This window comes from Neovison vison, chromosome 12 (assembly GCF_020171115.1).
Source record: "Neovison vison isolate M4711 chromosome 12, ASM_NN_V1, whole genome shotgun sequence".
NCBI lineage: Eukaryota > Metazoa > Chordata > Mammalia > Carnivora > Mustelidae > Neogale > Neogale vison.
In genome coordinates this window covers 114,960,964-114,984,751 of record NC_058102.1, presented here as the reverse complement: position 1 = coordinate 114,984,751, position 23,788 = coordinate 114,960,964, and the positions used below count along the sequence as shown (strand labels likewise).

Sequence of the window (23,788 nt, the reverse complement as noted above, 5' to 3'; positions counted from 1 at the left end):
TTCTTTGCCAATACGTATATATTGCTGTGATGTTAGAAGTCCAAAAATGTCATGTAGATGAGATAGAAAAAGCAGTTAATAGGCATCATTTATTTTAAGTAGATCACACACCAAAAACAGGTACACACAGCTGCAAAGCTTTTAAAAAGTTCTCTAGGGGCGCCTGGGTGGCTCAGTGAGTTAAAACCTCTGCCTTCGCCTCTGGTGATGATCCCAGGGTCCTGGATCGATCCCCACATTGGGGTTCTCTGCTCAGCAGGGAGCCTCTTCCCCATGTCTCTCTCTGCCCGCCTCTCTGCCTGCTTGTGATCTCTCTGTGAAACAAACAAACAAATAAATAAATAAATAAAATCTTTAAAAAAAAAGTTCTCTAAAACAATTAGTCTAAAAAGCGGCACCATCTCCAGCTGAGTCACATAACTGGAAAACTACTAGGTCTTTTACAGCTTTTCTCAATCTCTGGGAGACTGAATAGAAGTCCCAATAAATCTAGTATGTCCCTCAAGAATACAAAGGTTAAACCCAGTTCATATGAATAGTACTAAACAAGTACAGAATAACCCAAACACAATACATAACAAGGACAAATTCCTCACATATAATGGGGGAAAGTGCCACGGATGCAAAAGTAAAAAACAAAGTAATAATGATTCCAAAATGTCAGAATCTTAACAAAAGACCAGTGTTGATCAGATAAGCAGATGAAGTAATTTTCCTCACTCATAAGATGAGTAGCCAAGTAAGAGTTGTCCAAGGAAACTGCTAAGAGCAGATGTACTTTACAACTGGCTGAATTAGGTTCCAGAGCATTTCAGCAGCTACATGAACAACACTGCAGTTAGTCAGCATTTCTGTGTCTCTTAAAGATGGAAGGAATCCTTGAAGACCAAAGAGGCAAAGGAAATGCATGTATTAAAGCAGACAAAAGACCGACTTCATAGCCATAATCCAGTCAGACTAGCAGAAAAGTCATGAAAAGTGTCATCCCACACCCAAAGCACATAGCAAAAGTGGCACCTGACATGCACCAACAAAGCCCCCAACAGACCAGCCTCATGCAAGAGTCCGGTAAGACAGAGCTGAGCCATGTGGACGGATGGGAAATAGTCTAGACACCAGGAAACGTTTGTATTCCACCCTACATGAAATTTTCAGGAAATAGCTTGCTTTTTTTTTTTTTTAATATTAAACACTGGTTTTTGAACTATCTTATGTAGAATCCCCATTTCAAGGATGTCATGACTCCGTGAAAGCACAGAACACGTTGATGTAGTTACCTTTTATGTCCCACTGCTTCACTCCACTCCATTAATATGGAAGAACCCAGACGCTAGACGGAAGATCGTTCACCACCACAACTACTGTGCACCAACTGCCTACCCTGGGCCAAACTTGACACCAGGCCCCTCACCTATCTACCTCTCATTTAATCTACAAAGAGAAGATACAGGAGTTACAGCCTGGCTAACAGATGAACCAAATGAGGCTGGAGCCCTCATTCCTGGGACCAGGGACTCATCCCTACAACACTGACCCAGGAGGCTCCCCCCTGCAGAGGCAGGAAGCGACTTCCCATGCCAGACAGGGACATGGTGGCATAACTTCTCTGAGAGCAAAGTGGCAAAATATATAAACCGAGAGCCTTCAAAATGTCCCTGACTTCCCACCCAATAATCAGACCCCTAACTTAAACAAATAATCCAAACTCTGCACCAAATTTTATGCACTGAGATTATGCTATTTTTATATGGTGAAAAATAGGGAAACAAAAAATACTATGCACCCTTAAATTTATGATGACAATTTTTAAAGACATAGGAAAACGCAAATATATCAAGTAAAATAAGTAGGAATAATTATAGATGAATCATGATCTCTACTGTTTAAAAAAGCATCTGTGTTTACATATACAGACAAAAAGACTGAAAATAAATACTAAAATTTTAGATTATTCTGGATGGTAAAATGATGGATGACACAGTCTTCCATACAATCAACTGTACATTCCAAGTTCTCTATAAGTATGTATTTATCTTATGGGAAACAATCAATGCTTAACATTTTTCAAGAAAGCGTTCATTCTGCTCCCTCAAACCCGTGTCTCTGTGGAAGCATCATGTGCCCCCAGTGCTGAATCAGGAAGTACAAAGAGATTTCATCTGCAGAAGCAGATTGTCTGAAGCACTGTGCAACTCTGGGCTGGGATAAAAACTTGTCATATTCCTGGTTAATTATTGATGAATCTGGAAGTTGCCTCATTTATTAAAGACTTATGTGCTTTCCAAGGCAACAGGCACACACTGAAGCCTGTAATCTGGTGTGAGTAAGCAGTTTCTAGATGGTAATAGGATTACTTGTGGTGTTCTCATTCAAAGGACAAAATCCAATAAAATAAACTGTAGAATGTGTTTGTTTAAAGAAAACACTCACATATTGTCTTCCACTTCCTCTGCCAGCACTAACTTAGCAATCAGTCAGATCCCCAAGGACACATGCACAGTAATGATGCTGATACACAAACAAGGGGGCCAGGGAGGGGGGGGGGAGAAAAATTATTTTGCAGGCAACACCACAGAGCAGCAACAACAGATTAGCCGAAAGTGACAGAGAATGGAAACTTGGGGCCTTTGCCCTCCCCCATGATAAGGAGAGCAAGCTCTGCATCGCCCTGATTTCTCCCCCCACCCCACTGGAGCACTGAATTCTCTCACAGCCAGTCCTGATGACGAGCCAGCATTCAGGCAATACAGTTTATAAGAAAACGAGGGGGAAACGAAGGGGGGGGAAGAATCGTGAATATCCTCTTTAAAACGAAGCAGGAAAATTCAAGTTATAGCTGAATTAACACCAAAAAAAAATTTTTTTAAAAAAGATTTTTTTCCTAAACATGCCAGCAATGATCATTTACTGAACCATATAAAAACTGACTGCATTTCTATAATTCATGGAATTATATAAGAAAATCATTTATTACTTGGAAGACAGCCTATAAGTATAAAATAATCCCAAGTCTTTTACTGGAAAACTCAAACAGTTACAAAAAACCCTTCCATCCCAGCCCCCCACATGCACGTGCACACACACACACACACACACACCGATGTGGTGCACACAGACATCCATACAAGTGAGCACACTCAGAGGACACATACATGGACATATACACTTCGGTTGATAATCTCAGACTATCATAAAATATAAGAGAATTCCACTGAAAGAAACAAATACAACTGACAGACTATTTTAAAGTGTTTCTTCCTCTATCCAGTGTGACAAAACAAAATATATTTTTTTCTATAAGAACATTATAGGACATGCTCTGGCCAGGCAAGCATTACCACATTCTAATGTCCTAGGCCATTCTAAAAGATGCAGAAGGCCCTACCTGTCACCACAGAGCACTGGCTCTGCAGGAGGCCACAGCCAGCTCAGACCACCCTAAGTTAAGTCTGGGGGCCCCACAGTCAGTCACCAGCGGAAACCGCTGGCCTGAGGCTCCATGACGTGAGCGTCCCTTGAGCTCCACTGTGCTACTGAGGAACACCAGACTAGGGCTTGCAGAGCTCCCAAACCTATTGCCACCCCGCGTGACACCCTCAGAGGCACGACGGTGCCCCTGGCCCTACTCAGGCCAGCATTTTGCCTCAGGCAATTGGGATCCAAGCCAATGCTCTATCTGATTTGAAAGACCAGTTAGTTCTTCAAAAGGACTGTTTCCACCTTCTTGGGAAGAGACAAGAATGAGGGACCATGGTTGGTGGGAAAGCGCGAGCCAGGCCAGCACCACTTCACACCGGTGAGCCCCCGGTGCCTCCTCGGTCAAGGGTCTGGGTACTCTAAGACGCCATCCTGCGGCTTCATGTGGACTGGCCCTTGTGTTTCTCCTTTGCCGGCTTCGTCTAACTTCCCCTGCCTGACCTCTCGGGTGCCTCCAGGATGGATGGGGTCAGTCCCCACAGAAGGCACAACTGCCCGCCGCCCACAGAGACTCCGCACGGATCCCTTCCTTTGCCGGACGCTGGGGGTGGGAAGATCTGCGACAACAGAAAGGAGTCCAAAGGGTCTTCCCAATTGAAACGGAAGGTAAGCGATGACCGTGTTTCAAACACCCAGTTCAAGCCACCAGTTCACTTCGCTAACTCAATTCAAAAACGTTTTATTAGCACAGCAGCGCCTGTTCTGCCATTATCCCGTCTCAGAGATGCCACTCCTCACAGAACAGCTAATGCAAAGAAACACTTTAATATTCATTCAGACTTAATTATAAAAGATTAAAAAAAAAACTTTTGGCCCTACGCAGCCAAAGAAGCATTTCTTTATCAACTACAGCATTGGTCAGAGCTGCCCTGCAGTCTTCAAGGACCCTCTTTTTTCCACAAAGGATACATTTCACCCTCTTTTATCCACTTTATGGACAAGCCACGCACCACCTGGAACTTGCATATCCACCCATAATCTTCATGGGGACATCTGAGCGCAGTAAATCCAGCGTGTCAAGCCACACTTGTCAGCAGCGGGAGGCAGAGCGCACTACGAATTCTTCACGGGAGACAGGCAGCTCAGAAGAGCACCACACTGAAAGACACACTGAAGAAATCCCTCCTGATGGTATCTGCTTATTTTCTCTTAAAAGCTCATCCACTTTTAATTATTTACAAGTAATAAAACACTTAATAACACAGTCGAAATGACTGGGGTAACTTCCTTTCAAAAAGCATATGTTCTGGTAATTATTCTTTGTATCCCTTTTAACTTGACTTACTGAATTTTCAATCTCTCTGGGCTGTGGGCGGGGAGTCAGGGAAGGGACCATTTGGGGTGTGCCTAGCGCTGTGGGCCAGCATGGCCCCCGGCCACACACACGGTGCCCAGAGGAAAGGAAGCCCAGGGCCGGTCAGAGAGCCCAGAATGCCACCCAAGGGAGCGGGGATGCTGTCCTGACAGCAACAGGAAGCCTCTTAAGTTTTCTGAGCAAAGGAGCATTGTGCTGGCAGCAGTGACGGGAGAACGAAGGACAAAGTGAGAGGGAGAACAAGAAAGAGAATCCCAGACCAGGAGACACGTTCATCATCAAAGGAATTGGGAAACTCGGCACAACCTTGGGAAAACACGAGAGTGAGCTCTGTCACCGATGGGCCGACTGAAGCAGGTGCAGGGAGATAAAGGGGGAAAGCCAGGCTGGGGTCTGTTTTCAGGCTGACAAATTTGAATTTTACTTGCAAAGCCATGCAGAACCCATGGACTTCTCTGTACCAGAGTGCTGTGATGAAGTCTACCTTGCTGGAAATACATAGCATAGGTCATTTCACACGGGTCAGAAGTTTGTGAACCAGGAGATAGCCAATACAAATTCTGGCTGAGGAGCTGTTTCTTCCCAAAACCTCAAGCACACCAATCATATGCGAAGTGCTTCATTCTAAGCAAAACTGGACAAATGTACGCAATATCACATTTAGAACATTACAATGGAGCTCCATCTTACTCAAAGTTTAGGTTCTAACTGGCAGGGGTAGAGTAAACTTAACACACAATTAAATTATCCTTAAAAACTCCATTTAATCACCATAAGCACAGCACTAGGAGGTGCTCCCCCAACAGGGTATTGGCGGGGCGTTGGGGGGAGGGGGAAGTTGGGTACAGATACAGGTCTTCTCACCTCCAATGTCACCGTCAGGCCACACGCCACACATTCACTAAGCGGGCAACCCTATAACTGCCTTTACCTTTTCCACTTTGTCTCTGCTGAGCATGTAGAATGTAATCCATTAAAGTGAAATATCCCTGTGCTACAATACCCATAAACTTCTACCGAAACAAACAAAACACACTGAAAAAGTAACGAGCTCTCCCTTAAACATGGCACTTCTCTGGCAAAAGGTATATAATTTAAAACATTATCAGTGGACAAAAGTCAATCTCCACCATTGCCCAGAATCGTATCTAAGGAAGGTAAATTCATGCTCAAGTTCTAATCAGTACGCAGACCTGCAGAAGACAGCCTTCCGAACACTGCGCCCTAGCAGGCTGCTGAAACGACTTCATTTCCTCATCTGTGTACGAGCGTGAGGGGTACTACAGCTTATTTACCTCAGAGGACATTCCAATAAAGGAATCATGAGTGGCACAAACACTTTGAACCTCTCAGAGAAGATGCCACATAAACTCAAGGTGTTATTACCATTATCTCTTTCTACTGAGTAGCCTGGGAAAGCTGTCAGATCTTTGAACTCATGAATTATAAACACAAAGTACTTCTTAGGTTTGTCGGCTTCAGAAGTTCAGGATACACATTTTATGGCCAAGAACAGGACAACTTTAAAACATGACACAAAACAATAAAAAGACTACCTGTTTAATGTTACATGCAATACACACATACACACACTGCATTCACACATTCCTCTAGCAGAACAAAGATGGCCACAACTCAAATTAAGAGTTGACCTCTTTGCATTAGTAAGTGGAGTAGATGTCCTCTCCCCTGGAATCCAGGCCACTTAATGACTGGTTTGGTGCATAGAAGAGAGGGGTTAATGATGCTGTGCTGGCTTCCAGGACTAGGTCTTAAGAGTGTCCTCCTCCTGTCTGTGTAGGAGCCCTTGAACCACAGCATAAGAAGTCCAGCTACCTTGAGACCTTCATTCTAGAGCTCCTATGTGTAGGTGCTCTTTTTTTTTTCTTTTTTCCATATACTGTTTATTAACATGTCATGGGATAAACACGGAGAAATACTGGCTTCAATGAGATTTAAAATGATCTTTACGTCAAAAGAAGGGCTGAGGGGCGTGGAAGGTAGGTTTGGGAAAGACAGGGTGCATACATTTTTAGACTGGGATTGAAAATTTGCCTATAGCAACTTACAAATCCAGGCGCCACACAAATCCTTCAGGGTCACAAACACTCAAATACACGCAGTGTTCTTGGGAGCATGTGCAAAGTCCCTGCAGAGGGCTGTAGAAGCATCCCTCCACTGTATCCCACTTCTGCTTCCTGGCTGAGTGGCAGCTGAGCCCAGGCTTCCCGCTACCCCAACCAAGCACCACACTTGTGAACGAAGCCATCTAGGAGTCTCCAGACCACATCATCTAGCAGCTGGACAGCCCCACCTAACCCCAATGGAGAAGACTCACTCTGTTGAGCCCGGTCCAAATTCTCAAACCAAAAAATCATGAGAAATAATTAAATAGTTGTTGATTTACACCCTTAAGTTTTGGGTATTTGGTTATGCAACAATACCTAAATATACATTAACTTTCAAACAACGTTTTTGCTGATCAACTTATGGTAAGGTGTTATCTGACACTGCTGAATAAGATAAAAAAATTCTTACATAGGCATCGCTATCAGGGCTATAAAATTCAGTACCAGCAAGTTCTCACAGCTACAGTGTATTTGAAGGCAACGTTTCGAATATTACAAAGAACTATACTTTGCAGCTCTGAAAACACCTTGAGGAAATGACTTCCTGTTGAGATCACCTCTCACTAGTCATGCCACAAACACCTGAAGCACAGTGCTAGGCTCTTGGCTTGCTAAGCGCACAGCACTTCAGGGGCACTGGAAAAGAACTTCAGATGATTTCAAGGAAAGCTGGCAAAATCCATGTGAAGAACGGCAGCTCGGGAGAGAACACAATTCCAGACATCAAGTTATATTACAAAGCTGTAGTAATCAAAACAGTATGGTACTGGCACAAAAAATTGGTCACACAGAGGGATGGAATCGAACAGAAAACCCAGACATAAACCCACATTATATGGCCAACTAATCTTCAATAAAGAAGGAAAGAATATCCAAGGGAAAAAAGCCTCTTCAACAAATGGTGTTGGGAAAATTAGAGAACAAAGTGATGCTTATGGGGGGGGGTACGGTGGTGAAACAGGCGATGGAGATTAAAGAGTGCACTTGTCGGATGAGCACCAGGTGATGTATGAAGGGCTGAATCACTTATATTGTATACCTGAAACTAACCTAACACTGTTAACTAAGTGAAATTAAAATAAAAACTTAAAAGAAAAAAGAAAAGCTTCATTATCTGTCCACTTTTCCCTACTTCCAATAAAATAGAAAACATATAAAAACATAGGACATAAGGAGACATATTGACAGAAATAGCAATGCCATGTTGAAGATACAAGAACTGATCATGGTCAAAGCCTCAGACCAGAAGCACATATTTGCCAGCATCAGCCAGGCCATCCTTGGCACTCTGGTGTGGGAATGGGAAAGGGTCCATAAGAATATTCCAAGAAGCAGAGTATGAAAAGTGTGTAAAAGGAACCCACTACTGGCTTCGAAAGTGTGCCTGTGGGCATTATTTACTGTGACACCCTAAAATGCAAGGGCCACAGCAGTCTGTCACAGTGTAGTAAGTCATGGTGCAGGCTTTGCAGTCAGAGGGGTTCACCTAAGACGGCCACGCCATCAGGCATCAGATGTGCAACCTTTTGCAACTTTCTCATCCTCTGTAGCCCAAGTGTCCTTACCCGTAAACTTGGGATTGAATCAACACGTCCCTCCACTCTACTTATTAACATATACACACAAAGCACTGGGCCCAGTACTTAGGGCCTGACACACAAGATGCCCCATAAATGCTAACCATTACTGTTGATAATGGTACACCCACCAATATTCCTGATTCGCCTCCCACCCCTATGAAACTCCTCAATGACTTGGGGCTGAGAAAACTTGATGGGTATCCCAGTTAAAGGTCCTTTCTCAACATCTACCCAACCAGACAGGCAAGTAAATAATGCCTCAATACAGCACATCCTGTGTAAGAGCTTTCGATCATCAGTGCTGACCTAAAAATCTTAATAACACCAAAAGCAAAGACTATACTGAGAATACCACTCCCCTGAAATCTAAAAAGAAAGCAGTTTCCCTCCTAATATGTAGGAAAAACAACCCAAGAAGAAAAGCTTTACCGGTTCAGCTTAAAGATCTGAAGCACACCATTCACCTTTCAAAACAGACTATGAGCTGTCTCAAATTCCCCGAAATTAAAAAAGTTCTTACCAAAGGGGGGGGGGTATGTGAGTTGATGAATGCAATGTATTACAGAAAATCTTCACAATGTGTATCAGATCATCACACTGTACACTTTAAATGTTATCTGTCAATTAGATCTCAATAAAGCTAGAACAACGACGACAAAGAATACTCCAGAGCTTGTTTCTTGTTTCTCTAGTTTTGTTATAAAACTGGAAAGTTATTCTGGAAAGTTTTTGAAAGTACCATCCCACACTTTCATTAGCCAAGCACAAAAACTCAGGAAGTTGTGAAGGGAAGAGAGAGAGAGAAATTCCCATCTCCCATGTGGCCACATCTCTTTTTCGTATCCTGTATGAAACAAAAACTTTCAATTTCAAATGCACTCATGTGAAACCATGTTTACAAACACACACTGGAAGGGATCCAAGCCAAAATATGAACACTGCACAAAGAGATAAAGTTTCATTACTTTAGTCACTACCTAGCAACTGCCCGAAACACATATGGAGAGAGGGAGAAACATAATTTTAATAAGATGTTTAAGGCCCTCAGAGAAAGATAACCTTCAATAGTGTGGTGTGGAAAGATAAATGAGAAAAGGTGATCCGCTTGAATAGGAAGTCAGTCCACTGTTGACAACTTGGCAAGTCTAACACGGTAACGCTGCCATGCCCAGGATCTGAGCAAGTCTTCAAGACGCCACTCCCTACGTAGTATGATAAACAGGTCAGCTCTTGGGTGAAGTTCTCAGGTGACTGGCACCAGATGCCTTTAGCTGAACTAAAGCATTAAAAGTTGCATCAATCTGTCAATCCTCACACTTACCTACCTAAACAAAAGATGTTCTGTGTTCATTTATTGCTGATTTAGCTCCCCAAAATCACCTTCTTAAGATCCAGAGAAGAATAGGATGGGTACATGAATTTATAGAGGCCTATAGAATAAAGGATTACAGAGGTCACATTTTTATGTCAGCTTTTCCATTTTATTTTACAACTGAGATCATCTCTTTGAAACCCCGGGTTTTCTCGGAACTAGTACTAGTTAGTAAATTCTGAAATTTTTAAAAGCATTTCTGTATTTTATAAGTATAAATACTATTTATAATTTCTTAGTTTTATTCTTTCCAAGTTTCAAAAGATATTTTTAAATGGAAATGTATAACCAAAGTTTTTTAAAATACAACAAAGAAATTTTACATAATTTCCGTTGATGCAGCAGAATGACAGCTGCAATTTTAGAAAGTTACAAGGGCTAATAGTAAAAACAAGTAAAAAGTGACACAGGCTAAGATAGTTGGACAAACACATTTCTCCTTGATCTGTAAAAGAATCAGCTTTAACCACTAAGTGATCAGAACATTTGCTTTCCTCTATTTTCAACTAATTCACTAGTAGATACTAATACTGGAATTTCTATAGTTCTTTTTTTTTTTAAGATTTTCTTCATTTATTCGACAGACAGATCACAAGGAGGCAGAGAGAGAGGGGGGAAAGCAGACTTTCTGTTGAGCAGAGAGCCCGTTGTGGGACTTGATCCCAGGACCCTGAGATCATGACCTGAGCCAAAGGCAGAGGCTTAACCCACTGAGCCACCCAGGTGCCCCTCTATAGTTCTTTAGAAGGAGAAAGTGATCCCTTAACAAATCATCCTGAAAAATGACCATTTGGTATCACAAATCAAATAAAAATCAACTTTACTTTATGGATAAGCCATTAAAATTGTGTTTAATCTCTATTTAAAACTTGAAAAAAAAAGATCTAATACTAAGAATCTGTTATATGAAGAAGCATTACCTACATTAAGTCACTTAATGTTCATTCCTCCAACCAAAAGATAGCATCCCCGAGTTACAGATGGGAAAACTGAGGCACACAAAGTTTGTGGGACTTGCCAAAGTTCAAAACTACTGGAAACCAAAACCAAAACCTGGAAAAACTGTGGACATCCTGGGAAAAATCTAAATCAGTGTCACTGGGATTTAACTTCTTAAATTGCAGAAAAATGTTTCCATGGTTTTTTAAGGAAGAACAGTTTTACCACAAATTCATTTTCCCACATCCAGCACAGTTCTAATGAGGATGAAAAGAAACAATTTAGAAGAGTTGATTCAAGTGAGACAATCACTGACAACCACTCACTGCACAAATGAAAGAACAGTACAGCTAACATCTACTCCATTTTACCCATATGATGCATTTTTTTACATTCTCTCTTCAAACCCTAACAACAATCCCATGAAGTAAGTGTCACTAAAAGCCAAGGATCCTGGGCTTACAGAGGTTACCCTTCTTGCTCTCAGACACACAAACGCAGAATCTGCAATCTACTCTTCTGAATCCTGGTCCAGAGTGTGTCAATCTGATATGCTGCCTCCTAGGAGACAAAAACACCCATAACCAAACTTTCCACCGTCAGCCAACTGTGTTTTTCCAAACATCTGTGTTTTAAAAAGTGGCTCATAAAATACAAAAGATAAAACTGACCCCATCGTAGAACATTCAGGGTTTTATCACCCTTCCAAGTTTCCTTGGAGGAAAAAAAAAAATTCCTGACAGTATGTGTCTTCAAAATCTAAAATATACTCCTTTCATAGTTCTCAGACAGTACAAATGCTCAAATACCACCATCCGCCAGATGTAGTTGCTGAAGCATTATCAATCCAACTGATGCACTTTCACTAACAGGTCCTCTTGATTTGCTTGAAAGGTTTTTTTCCCAGGTCTCTAACAGAGTGGTAAAAGTACCAAATCCTACATTCAACTTTAATGGATTCAGTGATTTGTCATATCCTGTGTGGTGGTACATCGGGAACCAATATCCTGTACATTTTACCTCCCTCTTCTGCAGGTGCTGCTTGGCTGTAATAAGAGAAATTTCAGTTTAGAGTATAACCCTGCTGGGCAGGAACCCAGCTAACTATTCACATATGACTTTGCACACTGGGTTTCAGAATTATAAATTATGCATCTTAAATGCCTTTGTGGTAGAACAAAGTTTGTTCCCTGGAAAATAGTTTACTTTTTAATTCTAGATTTAATATTGCACTCAGAAAATTAAAACACACATTAAAAAATCTTCCAGTATTTACTGTATACGTTAAAGAAACAGAAAACTCAGTCTCTTATCAGCAACCTACATAAAAATGGTATTATCTCTTTATATTTTTAATCTGTTAATACAACATAGTTTTGGTATTTAGTAATCTTAGGTTTCTGAGATATGTAGCGAATTATTTTCTGAAGTGCTAGAGAAGGCATTTTTATTGTATGAATTTTACTGTATGAATTTTTATTGATTTTTTATTGTGAAATATCTCAAACAGGCCTTTCCCAAAATATAAACCCTTTCATATAAATTAGTTTTCTACTCTCAAGGGATGTGATAGAAATAACAAGAACAAGAAAAACCACACACCAGAAAAAATGTCTGGGTTCCAAAAATTAGGTCATACAGAATTTGAATATTAAAGATAATCAAAAGGGAAGAATATTACTGCCATGTCTAAAACCACTTAAATTTATACTACTATCAAAATAACAACTTCAAGACTACATACGTGTATGTATGTGTATACACACATCCTACATTTAGTATCAGGCACTATCACATACTCAGTTATATTCACTAAAGGGATAGTGTCATTAAGTCACTTCTGAGTATGTAATTTATCCTAAAAGACACTTCTCTTGAGATGGTAAGGAATTCTGAAGGACACTCCAGGAAAAATACATCCTAACTTCCAAGAGCATGTGTTTGACCCCATGGTCACCTCCCATCATTTCAAAGTAAGGGAAGCAAAATACTTTCGCAGGGAGGTGGGAAGGTTAGGGATTCTGCACCCTGTCTGCTCTGAAAAGTCACTGTACATCACCCATACCTCACGGTTCCATGAGCACCGTAACCAACAATATAGACTAGGTCGGAGCATCTCTAGCTCTGGGGACTGGCATTGGGAGCCCAGCCCAGAACTTCTGAATATGGGAAGATGAAGATGGCGAAACGAAGCCTCACGAACTTGTGAGATTTGCCAAAGCTCAAAATGACTGAGGATCAAAACCAAAAACTGGAAAAGCTCTTCCACAATGGACATCTTTGGAACCTCTTAATCAACCTTCACTCAATAAAGGCAGCTGGTGAGCTAGGCAGGAAGAAATCCCCGGCTGACGGTGAGCAGGTGAACTGCCGGAGAAGCCTGCAAGGAAGGAGAGAAGTTAACAAAGGCGAGTCCAGGGGCTTGGAGTCTTAGCAGTGAACAGCTTACCAGACAGCAACAGGTCAGAGTGAGAGGCCCAAGAAAGCAGGGTTTACACACTGTATACAAAACTCCTAAAAATAGCCAGTTTTCACTTGAGATTTCTGAGCATCTCTGATGCAGTAATACATGTTTATGGGACTCAGAACTATAAAACACCTAAAAAGTGAGCTTTATTCACAGTAACCTATGGAGTCTATTTTTTAACATCTTTGCTGAGACAGAATCATAAACCATAAAATTCACCCATTTAAACTGTACAACTCAAAGATTTTTATCATATTCACAGAGTCATACAATCACTATCTAAATTTTGAATATTCTCATTACCCCCAAAGCAAACCCACGAGCAGGCATTGTCCATTACTCACTCCCAAACCCCGTCCTCCATAACCACTACTCTCCTTTCTCTACCTACAGATGTGCCTGTATCAGGTCATTCTGTATACACGGAATCATGTAATATACATGGGCTTCTGTGACTGGCACAGTGTTTGCAAGGTTCATCCACGTTGTAGCATGAATCAGTATTTCACTCATTCTTATGGCTGAGTAATATTCTAATGTATGGATAGACCATATATTGTTCTGTTGGACATCTGGGCTGTTTCCACTTGGGAGCTGTTATGGAGAATGCTGCTATGAAGACTCATGTACATGATTTTTGGGTGGACATGTTTTTATTTCTATTCTATATTTTACAGTCTGTTTTTAAGAGAAAAAAATTAAATAATTGACATTTCATGTGGATTTGGAGATTTCAATTTTATTTCTAAGTTCCAGTATCAATGGATAGAAGAAAAAGATAAGCAAAAGTAATATTTAATGTCATAAGCCACCTGAAGATGGCAAGGCAGACCCAAGAAGATGCAAAGCTATGAAAAAAAAAGTCACATGTACATACTCCTTCCAAGTGAAAAAAATCTTAAAGATAAAATGACTAAAAAGCATCAGGAGTGCTTTAGAAAGATCACCTTTCTACCATGTTCACACAGCTCTGCATTGCTTTTCATAAAGCTTTCTCTTTTCTATGTAAAACAGAAAAGATACCAAAATAGCTAAAATTATATAAATTTCTGATTCCCCAACTCTCTCTACTGCCACTAACCTTGGTTCTGGCAGACATGGTGTATGAGTGGCCACGTAGGAGGAGAAAAGCACACTGTGTGGGCTGAACCAACTATTTTACCCTGTGGAAAATGAACTGAGGAAATACCTCCCTGGACCAGTTTTACACATTTCTTTCCATCCCCGAAAAAATGCATAAGGCTCCAAACATCTATTATGTGTCCAACATCACTAAGCTGCCTCCAATTCTACAGGGAGGTACAAAGCTCCCAGGACAGAAGGATGATCCATCTATGGGTTAGGGGTACAAGTGAGACTAAGCACTGCCTCCATGACCAACTCATCCAGGTTTGCCATGAGCCAAGAAGCACCTCACGTCAGCCAGACTCTCTCTGTGAATCTCAGATCCTAAACATTTCTATTTACTGCTGGCACTTACCCAAGGATCTCAACTGACAGAATTAGAGGCGCCAGACCCAACATAGGTATGTTTCCGGGCCAGATTCCCACACTGCTCTGGCCACCTGCCTTGAACCAGGCCCAAGGCAAACCCTATGACTATCCCTCTGCTTGGTCTGAAAACAGACTGAACTCCTTCAAAAGAGCTGACACAAAAAGAGTAACTTCCAGGGACTCCAAATCACACTAAATCTTACTGTCAATTATAATCTGTTTGTACCAATATGCCAGAAACACCAAACCCTAAAGGGCTGGTCATACAGTCTTCCAAGTAAAAGTATACTTTTTGTGTAATAATGCATGCGATGTGTTTATTCTGAGCTTTTTATTTACTCAACCGGTTAAGATTCCTCTGCAGCAGATGTTGGCTCTACAAGACTGAGGCAGAACTACCGCCCTCAAGCATGTCCCCAGAGGGAGATGGAGCTCAGTCGTGTTCTGCAGATAAGCACTGTTAACAGAGGGCACAGTAATGCTCATTCACCCAGGTCAGTCCAGGAGAAGCACAGACCGGAGAGCCTCAAACATCCTGAGACGCAGGGCCAGCCTCCCAAAGATGCTGGTCTGAGATGAGGCTCAAAAGATGAGCAGACACAGACAGTGGGCATGGGGGCAGCATACAGAAGAACAGAAAACACCACGGCAGAGGCAGAAACGTGTGAGCATGTGGGTAGAATATGGGATGGGGGAGCCCGGTGAGGGAGTGGCTGGAGGCAGGAGGGGTCCCACAAGGGACAGGTTGTGCTGAGGTGACAGGACCTGGCCTCTGGGGGAAGCAGGTGCAGAGGCACTTACACAAAAGACTACAACGAGATTTGCATTTTTAGAAAGATCAGCCTTTCAGACAGGTTGCATTTCTTTTTCACTTTGAGAGGGAAGACAGAAAATGTTAATAAAACAACATTTATTTCACTTCACTATTTTTATGCTTGTCCCTATTGTCATTCAAACTCTGCCACAATGTAACTATTTCCCCAAGTTTCAATAAGCTTGTAAGAGTGTAACAACAAGCAGTTATATATGTATTTGCAGGAAAAGCTCATACCAACTGTTAAGACTTTTCATAAAAAACCATGACTTAGGGGGGCGCCTGGGTGGCTCAGTGGGTTGAGCCGCTGCCTTCGGCTCAGGTCATGATCTCAGAGTCCTGGGATCGAGTCCCGCATCGGGCTCTCTGCTCAGCAGGGAGCCTGCTTCCCCCTCTCTCTCTCTGTCTGCCTCTCTGCCTACTTGTGATTTCTCTCTGTCAAATAAATAAATAAAATCTTTAAAAAAAAAAAAAAAAAACCATGACTTAGGGACGCCTGGGTGACTCAGTGGGTTAAGCCGCTGCCTTTGGCTCAGGTCATCATCCCAGGGTCCTGGGATCAAGTCCTGCATCGGGCTCCTTGCTTGGCAGGGAGCCTACTTCTCTATCTGCCTCCGCCTCCCACTCTGACTACTTGTGTGCTTCCTCTCTCACGCTCTCTCGCTCTCTCTGACAAATAAATAAAATCTTTTAAAAAAAAATGACTTACATGTTTTTAGTAATCAGCAGCACCCTCCCCCAAAAAAGCACATTTTCAAAAGTTACTGTCCGTAAACTCAAGTTTGTTTTAATAACAACGAATCACTATTAAACAACTCAGGTTTCCATGCTTCAGGGACAAAAGCAGTGGCCCACAGGCCAAAGGCCCAGATGATCAAGCTAGAGTAAAGCCAATTTGGCTGCATTTATGTTCCCTGACACACATACACACATGCGTGTGGGTGCACACACACACACACACACACACACGCACACACTTTGCTCCTCTGACTGCTGTGCTGCTTAGGCAAATATTAACATTTTTACCTATTCTTTAATTAAATGACATACAACCTTCTTTAGTAAAGAAAAAACAAACAGGAATGATAGGATACTTGGGAAAGTTTCCCAGCAAGTAAAACTGGTGAGTAAAACATCAGTGATTCAGCTCGAGCACTAAAGACTCTCCCATTCATCATCTGTTCAGTACTCAACATTAACCCTGCCAAGGGAGTAACCCACTTTAGACAGAGGGAAAATGAGTTTCTGTAGGGTTAGTTTGCCCCAAGGTTAACTGGTAATACAGAACAGTAATACCTACCAATAATAAATAAACCTAGGTCTCCAAACCCAATCCAAAGTTCTCCCTGTCCCCTAAGAGAAGAGGGCTATGGGGGAAGGCAGGGAATTAACAGGTTCCAGCAACTTCCCTCCCTCACTTTACCCTACTAGGTGATGGAATGCTTCCTCAGCATTCAGCAGCACTTCGGACAGAAGGCAGATCTCATCCAAACAGCTGCTCCAGATGTTCTCCCAGAGGACCAGGAGTCCATATTGCTGCCCTGCCCAAATACCCGACTCCCTCCCATACCATCCAACCGTATAAAGTCCCAGTGTCATGCCCCCGCATCCACAGTCCTCCTGATCCTGACCCACCACCTGGCATGAATGCTCCTCAGGAGCCACAGCAGCCCAGAAAGCCTGAATCAACGGTGTTCACACTCTTCCCCTTCATGCAATCCCTTCCCTCCCAGCTTGCAGACACAGGAGATGCCTTTAGAGGCTCATGCCTGGACCCCACTGCAGACCTGCAGAAGCAGGACATCTTAGGGAGGTGCTTTCTGAGATCACTCCACTAGCCAGTTAGGAAGCACTGCCCTCTAGTAGGGCCAGCCTTCTGGCTCACTAAGCCCAATACCAACTCTAGGGACAAAAGAGGATTTCCCCTCCCCCACCCAATGCCTAACGACCACTCACATCTCTGAACTCCAGAAGCAATTACTGTCTGCACCACCCTGTTGCCAAGCAGTGCTCCCACCTACTATTACTATTGTATGTACTCATCTGGTCTCCTAGATATTCTTCTCAAGTGCAACAATTTCATCTTATACTTCTCCACAGAGCATAACATTTTGTACACAGCAGCCCTCCAAAATAGCAACATTTTCTTTTTTAAACAAACACTTAGACTTTCTTATCTTTCTCCTAGCCAGATTTAGGATGTACAGCAGGAAAAAAGGGAAGCCTCGGGGCCAGACTTGATTCACTCAAAATTAAGGAGTGGCCCGCAAAGAAAACCTCAGAAACCAAGGGCACCACACTTAAAAGTCACTGCAGTTGGTGCTCTGCACCCTGTGTCCATCAGGATTCAAGGATGAGTCAGGCTGCAGGCATGAGAAGAGCGAACAGACCCATATACAGCAGACAGTCCTCCAAGTCTAAGCACTCGAGACTAGTTCCTCCAACAGAATTCTTGATGTCTAGCAGAACACCCTCCTTAAACAGGGTCTGGATGAGGATGGGTGGATGGAGATGGAACAGTCAAAACATTTTCACCCATCAGTGATCATAAGCAGAAAAACATTTTTACACTAGAGGAACAAAAAGAAAAAAAAAATCATGACTAAGTGTAAGCCTTTAAATATCTGCTTATTGAGGACATTTCTGGTATTGTCACATCACTCCACTGTCCAAAAAAATTGATTTGTTTAACCTGAAAAAAGCTCAAATACAATGCCAAATAAAATAGCCCCATGACACTACAAAATGCTTATTGCAGAGAAAACTTTAGTGACTTGGGATCTTTCCTTCCCTTTTCCTTTCTTCTTATTGGGGGAGCGGGTGGAGGTGGGGGAAAATTTTAGCTGATTTTTATACAATGCTATAAACATGATCTTTCCACATTTTTCCCCACCAGATGGGAGTCTGTCAAGCCACAGGTCACCTAGCAACTTAAACACCACTCTGCAGCTAGCCAGCTACCCAATTCTTCATACAAAACTTACTTTGTCCTATTAAACAATAAGAGGTAAAGAAGAGAGAATAAGAGTTAAAGCAAGTGTTAATATGTGTTTGCTTCATAATCACCTTAAATGAGGTGGGAGAAAAGGGAAGAAAGACTAAACTTTAATTTTAACCGTTACCTAACAATTTAAGAAGAAAAAACACCAATGAAGACACTCAGCCTCTGACAACATCTGAACTCAACAGTCTTGTGATTCAATGATTAAACTTTGTGTACTACAAAGTCCATCTTAAAATTCACCCACTGAACTGTGAATTGCACTGAAAGAGCCTTTAAATAATTTTAGAACGCCCTGACTCATCTCTGACTCCTCCCTCTCATTTATATCCAACTCCAATGCTACCATCACCCTGAGAATCACCCTTCCTTCCATCTACACCTGGTGATCTCACATTTACACTCTAAAAACTCAGCTCAAGGGGCACCTGGGTGGCTCAGTTGGTTAAGCGACTATCAACTATCCTCTTTGGCTCAGGTCATGATCCTGGAGTCCTGGGACCAAGTCCCTTGGGCTCCCTGCTCAGCAGGGAGTCTGTTCTTCCTCTGACTTTCCCCCCTCTCGTGCTCTCTCTCGCTCTCTCTCAAATAAATAAAATCTTTTAAAAAAAATACAAATAGAATAAAAACTAGCTCACATACCCCTTCTCTTAGTCCTGCCTCCCCAGACTCTTAAGAAAGCTGCGCTCCCTCTTCCATCTTCCAGGTCACTGGGAAACAACTACACTAATATTTAAAACCAAGGTCCAGATCTATCACTAAGAGTCTTCAGGTACATCTACCAACACCACTGACACATTTCCTTCTCCAGGCACCACAGCATGATAGTCTACGGCACGGTCACCTTCACTTAAGGACAACGGAGCCTCTTGTCCTAGACCCTGACACTCCCAACTTCCACAAAGCAGCCAGTGGGCTCCCTAGATTTCCAGCACCCAGAATGATGCCTTTAACACAGTAAATGCTTAAGAATTTCTGTAGAAGGAATGAATGATTCGATCAAATCAACGACTACAGTTTTATCTCCCAAACGGGCTTTTCAACCAAAGTCCATGGTGTGCATAGTGAAAGAGAACTAATTTTAACCATGTAAAATGAAACGAAATGTCCTCTCTGTTCAGTAACACAGGCACACTGCCTAGGTTGTATTATTGTATTTCTCTTCCCTTTCACAACTTATTTTGGTCTCCAAAATGCATATGCAATCTGATTATTGATTTAGAACATTTAGATCATAAACTGCCATTCATAAACAATCTTTTAAAATATTAAGTGTAGGTTTTAGAGTTCTGTTTCCCCTTGTCAGCACTGTAAGATAAACGGGTGCCCAATTTCCACTAATTTTATTTGATTTTCAATAACAGTTAAACCAACTGTAAGAAACATTCTAGAGCTGTTAAATATAGTCAACATCTTCCATCTTTCTGTCAGGTTCCTAAACGTTTCCCCAGATGATCTTCAAAAGGCCAAATTTATGCTATTCTATTCAATATATACTATAAACCAAACAACAGTGTAGAAAGTTTTTCTCCCTTAATTTCAGAGAAAATTGGATTATGCAGCCTGTATACACCGAAGTGGGCAAAGCCACCGGTCCCTCTTGTCTGCTGCCCCACAGCCTGCACAGGAGCTAGGCCACTCCACCACCGGAAACATGAGAAATTTTTTAAGTGAACATGCTTTCCACCAAACGTTACTCTACAGCAAAGGAAATATCCTCAGGTGCTTGACAGAAACTTCGGAGGCGTGGGCTGTTGTCAAACAGACAGCAGATAAAACAATTTAACAAAATGCCTTTTCACTTCTGACACATTGTAGAGGAATGCAGTTAAGTGGAGACAATGTTATCACTCCACGAAGAAAAAGGGAAATCTACTCCACTCCGAAATAAGGCCCCAGCTCCGCAGCCTCAACACCATATGGAACTAGTTCCAGATAGGTATACGCTGAGGTCCTCGGCAGGAAAACTTTTAATTCAGTGACTGATCAGGGTTGTGCCTTTTAAAGGAGTCCTCCTGCACGGGAGCCTCCCAAGCACCGAGATTCCGTCCCCAACCAATGTCCGCGAGCCCATGGGAGCGGACGTCCCTCTCGGGGCTGCCGGCGACAGTCCCCCACCAGCTGCCCCCGAACCGCGCCGGGGCGGCCCTGCCCGCGGGCGACCGGGAGGGAAGGGCTCGTGGCTTCGACTCCTTCCCCCGCCCGGACGAAGGAAGTGTTGGAGCACAAACGCCCGGCTCTCCGCCGTGTGGGGAATAATTAAACTCTCCTCCAACCAAAAAAGTTCCCTTTCCCCAGCCTTTGCCGCGGGGCCTGGGAGCGGGGAAAGGCCTGAGGCTGGATTTCCTCCGCCTGCAGCCGGGGGAGAGGCGTCCGGCTAGGCTTCGCCCGCGCTCCGGAGGGCTGGGTTCGGGCTCGGCCCCTAACAGGCTCCGAAGGGGCTCCGGTGGCCGACGCCCGCCCCGCGGCCGGAGCCCCGAGGGAGAGGCGGCCTGCGCTCGCCCGGGAGGAGCCGCGGGGTCCGGCGCGCTCACCCGGGGCTGCACCCGCGCCCGCCCCACCGGCCCGGCCCGCGCGGAGAACTTTGCCGCCCGCAGCTCGGGGCCGGGGGCGCCCGCGAGGCCCCGGCCCGGCCGCCGCACTTTCCCTTTCCCCGCCTCCCCTCCGTCTCCCTCCTCCCCTTTCCAGGAAGCGCCATATTGATCCCGGCGCCTTCCCCCTCCTCCTCTTCCTCCTCCCTCTCCTCCTCCCCCCTTCTCCCGCCCCCACCCCCGGCGCCCCGTGCGCCCCCGGCCCCTCACCTTGGCGATGGCCTTCCGGTAGCGGGTCACGGCTTGCTGGATGAGGCTGAAAACTTTCATGTGGCCGTCTCCGCACGGCACGACCACCCGGGTCCTCCCGAAGCACACGGTCACTTTCATGCCGCCGCCGCCGCCGCCGTCGCGGGCCGGCCCGCGCCCCTCGCTGACCGCGGCCGGAGCGGCCCCGGGCAGGGGCGGCTGGACGCTGGAAGCGGCGGGGCCGCTGCACGGGCGCGCGGGAGGCTAGGGGCGCGGGCAAGCGGCGGCGCCGGGGGGCCGATCGGCTAGCATGCCCGGCCCGGCCCGGCCGCCCTCGCCTGGCCCGGAGCTCGCCTCGCCTCTCCCCCGCTGCAGCGCCCGCAGCCTCCGGCCACCTGTTCGGCGTCTCGGCGCGCTTGACGGCGGCGGCCCGGGGCTGTGTGGCGCTCGCGCTCACTCGGGGCCGCTGGGGGAGGGGCGGCGGCGAGGGGAGGGGAGGAGGAGGAGCAGGGCCGGGCACACAACACCGCGCACATGCGGCAGGGGGAGGCGCGGCCCGCTCCCCGCGCGGGGCGGAGCACACGCCCGCGGGCCCACGCCCCCGCCGACTCCCTCCCCGGGGCGCGGGCGGCCGCGGGACCCCGACTGCACGGCCCGCCCCGGCCGGCTGCCTTCCGCCTGGGCCAGCCCTTTCCCGGGCGCCGCCGCGGAGGTGGAGGCCGCGGCACCCCTCCCCTCGCCTCGCCGACCCCCGCGCTGGGCACCGCGGCCCCTACCCGCCCCCCTCAAGCGCTCCGACGCGCTGCGGGGCTGCGCTCGTCGCGCTGAGCCCCTCCTCCGGGGCGCCGCTCCACACCCCCCCCATCCCCGAGGTCTCTCCAGAGCCCACCCCCTTTCTTTGTCACTTTTAATCCCCTTCCTCAGGCTAGGGGGTTCGGGAGAAATCGTTTCTGGAGAAAGCACTTTACTCTTGGCGCCGCGGACTCAGTGCACAGGGACTCCCGGAGAGGAGCCGTCCCCACGTTCCCCCAGAAGGATAGGGACGGGGCTGGGCCGGGATGTTCCAGCGGAGGTTTCTTCTCCCGCGCGGGCCCTCGCGCCGCGGACATCTCTCCCCCCACCTCGGGCCCGCATCTTGGCAGGGTTTTTGCACTGGCTGGCTTGCTCGGCTGCAAGGCCGGGCGGAGGTTGTTACGCGTTAAAAGCAAAAATTAATCGTCTGCTCTGGGGAGAGGTTGGTGAAGCTTTGACTCGACCCGGCCATTCTCTGGAAGCCGTACTATTTACCCTGAAGTTTCCTGTGACCGGGTGATGACCCACCCACTTCAACATGTAGATTTAAACATCTGCAAGTCCCATAATTTTATTTCTTAAAATTCTGCAACACAAGCAATCCTAACGCAGATTCATGAACAATACATTCAGAATGCCTGTGGGGAAGCTGTGCAAAGGGATCCCCACGATGCGCTGGCGCTTAACTCGGGCACTTAAACCCCAGGAAGAGAAAGCAACTCTGTAATGAGTTACATGCATGCGGGACCTGAGACATTTTTTTAAAAAGTGGATGGTATCAAGAAAAGCAACCGGCGCTCCTCTCTGTCTTAGTTATGAGCTACGATTCCTTAATAACAGTATGTCACTGTGTTTACAGAATGACAAAGGTCAGCAAAGAGTCTTTTGTTCATGTCTGTCCTAAATGGTAGTAAATTCATTTTTTCCAGTTATTCCTAGAATATGTGAACGTCAGCATTTACAGCAGGAAGAGCAGGTGATCACCCTTCCATCCCAACCCACCTCCCATTTTAAAAATAAGGAAACAGATCATCTGCTTTCCAGACTCCCTAGCACTTTCCCCTGCCCCACACTGCCCCAGGTATAGTACAATTTGTCATTTAAAAAAAAAAAAATTATACTTCCTCTCATCTACACTCCTTGACCAATGTACTCATTGGTTCCGGCAAACCAGTGCAATAAGCAGGTGCTGGGTGTCATCATCACCATCTTACCTCAGGATATCCACTGAGTGTTGAAGTCCCTTGCCCAAGGCCACAGAGAAAGCTTGAGGCAGACCCAGAAATAGAGTCCCCGTTTCCTTCCACACATTCATGGGAAAGGCTCATTATACTCCTATTTGGCTGGAACGTTCCACATTTCTAACCAATAATTAAGTTTGTGATACTTTGTAACTATGATAACAACTCATGCTGAGGTCTTCTTGCTTCTTATACTAATAGTTGGGTCCACACAATTACCCGTAATTGTAGATGTTGTTTCTGTTTTAATGCATGGGGGAGGGAGGAGTATACTAATTTAGAGTGGGGCTTTCTCAAAATAATTCTGATTGAAAAATAAGTTGCAGAGCACATCAGACACCAGAAGTCTCTAGATTCAGATCCTGACTCTACCAATTTACCAGCACC

General features: G+C 44.8%; 1 protein-coding gene across 15 annotated transcripts in view; it reads right to left on the bottom strand.

The window, feature by feature from the left end:
* Positions 1 to 21,561, bottom strand: part of PARD3 (par-3 family cell polarity regulator) — a 659,680-nt gene extending 638,119 nt beyond the window's left edge. For 10 of the 15 annotated variants that reach the window (XM_044228092.1, XM_044228102.1, XM_044228097.1 and 7 more), the window contains exon 1: positions 21,390 to 21,561. In XM_044228092.1, the coding sequence (XP_044084027.1) occupies positions 21,390 to 21,509 (120 nt within the window). In that variant the 5' untranslated portion in view covers positions 21,510 to 21,561. The remainder of the gene's footprint in view (positions 1 to 21,389) is intronic. The other 5 variants (XM_044228094.1, XM_044228098.1, XM_044228103.1 and 2 more) reach the window with 2 other exon arrangements.
* Between the last annotated feature and the right edge of the window lie 2,227 nt (positions 21,562 to 23,788).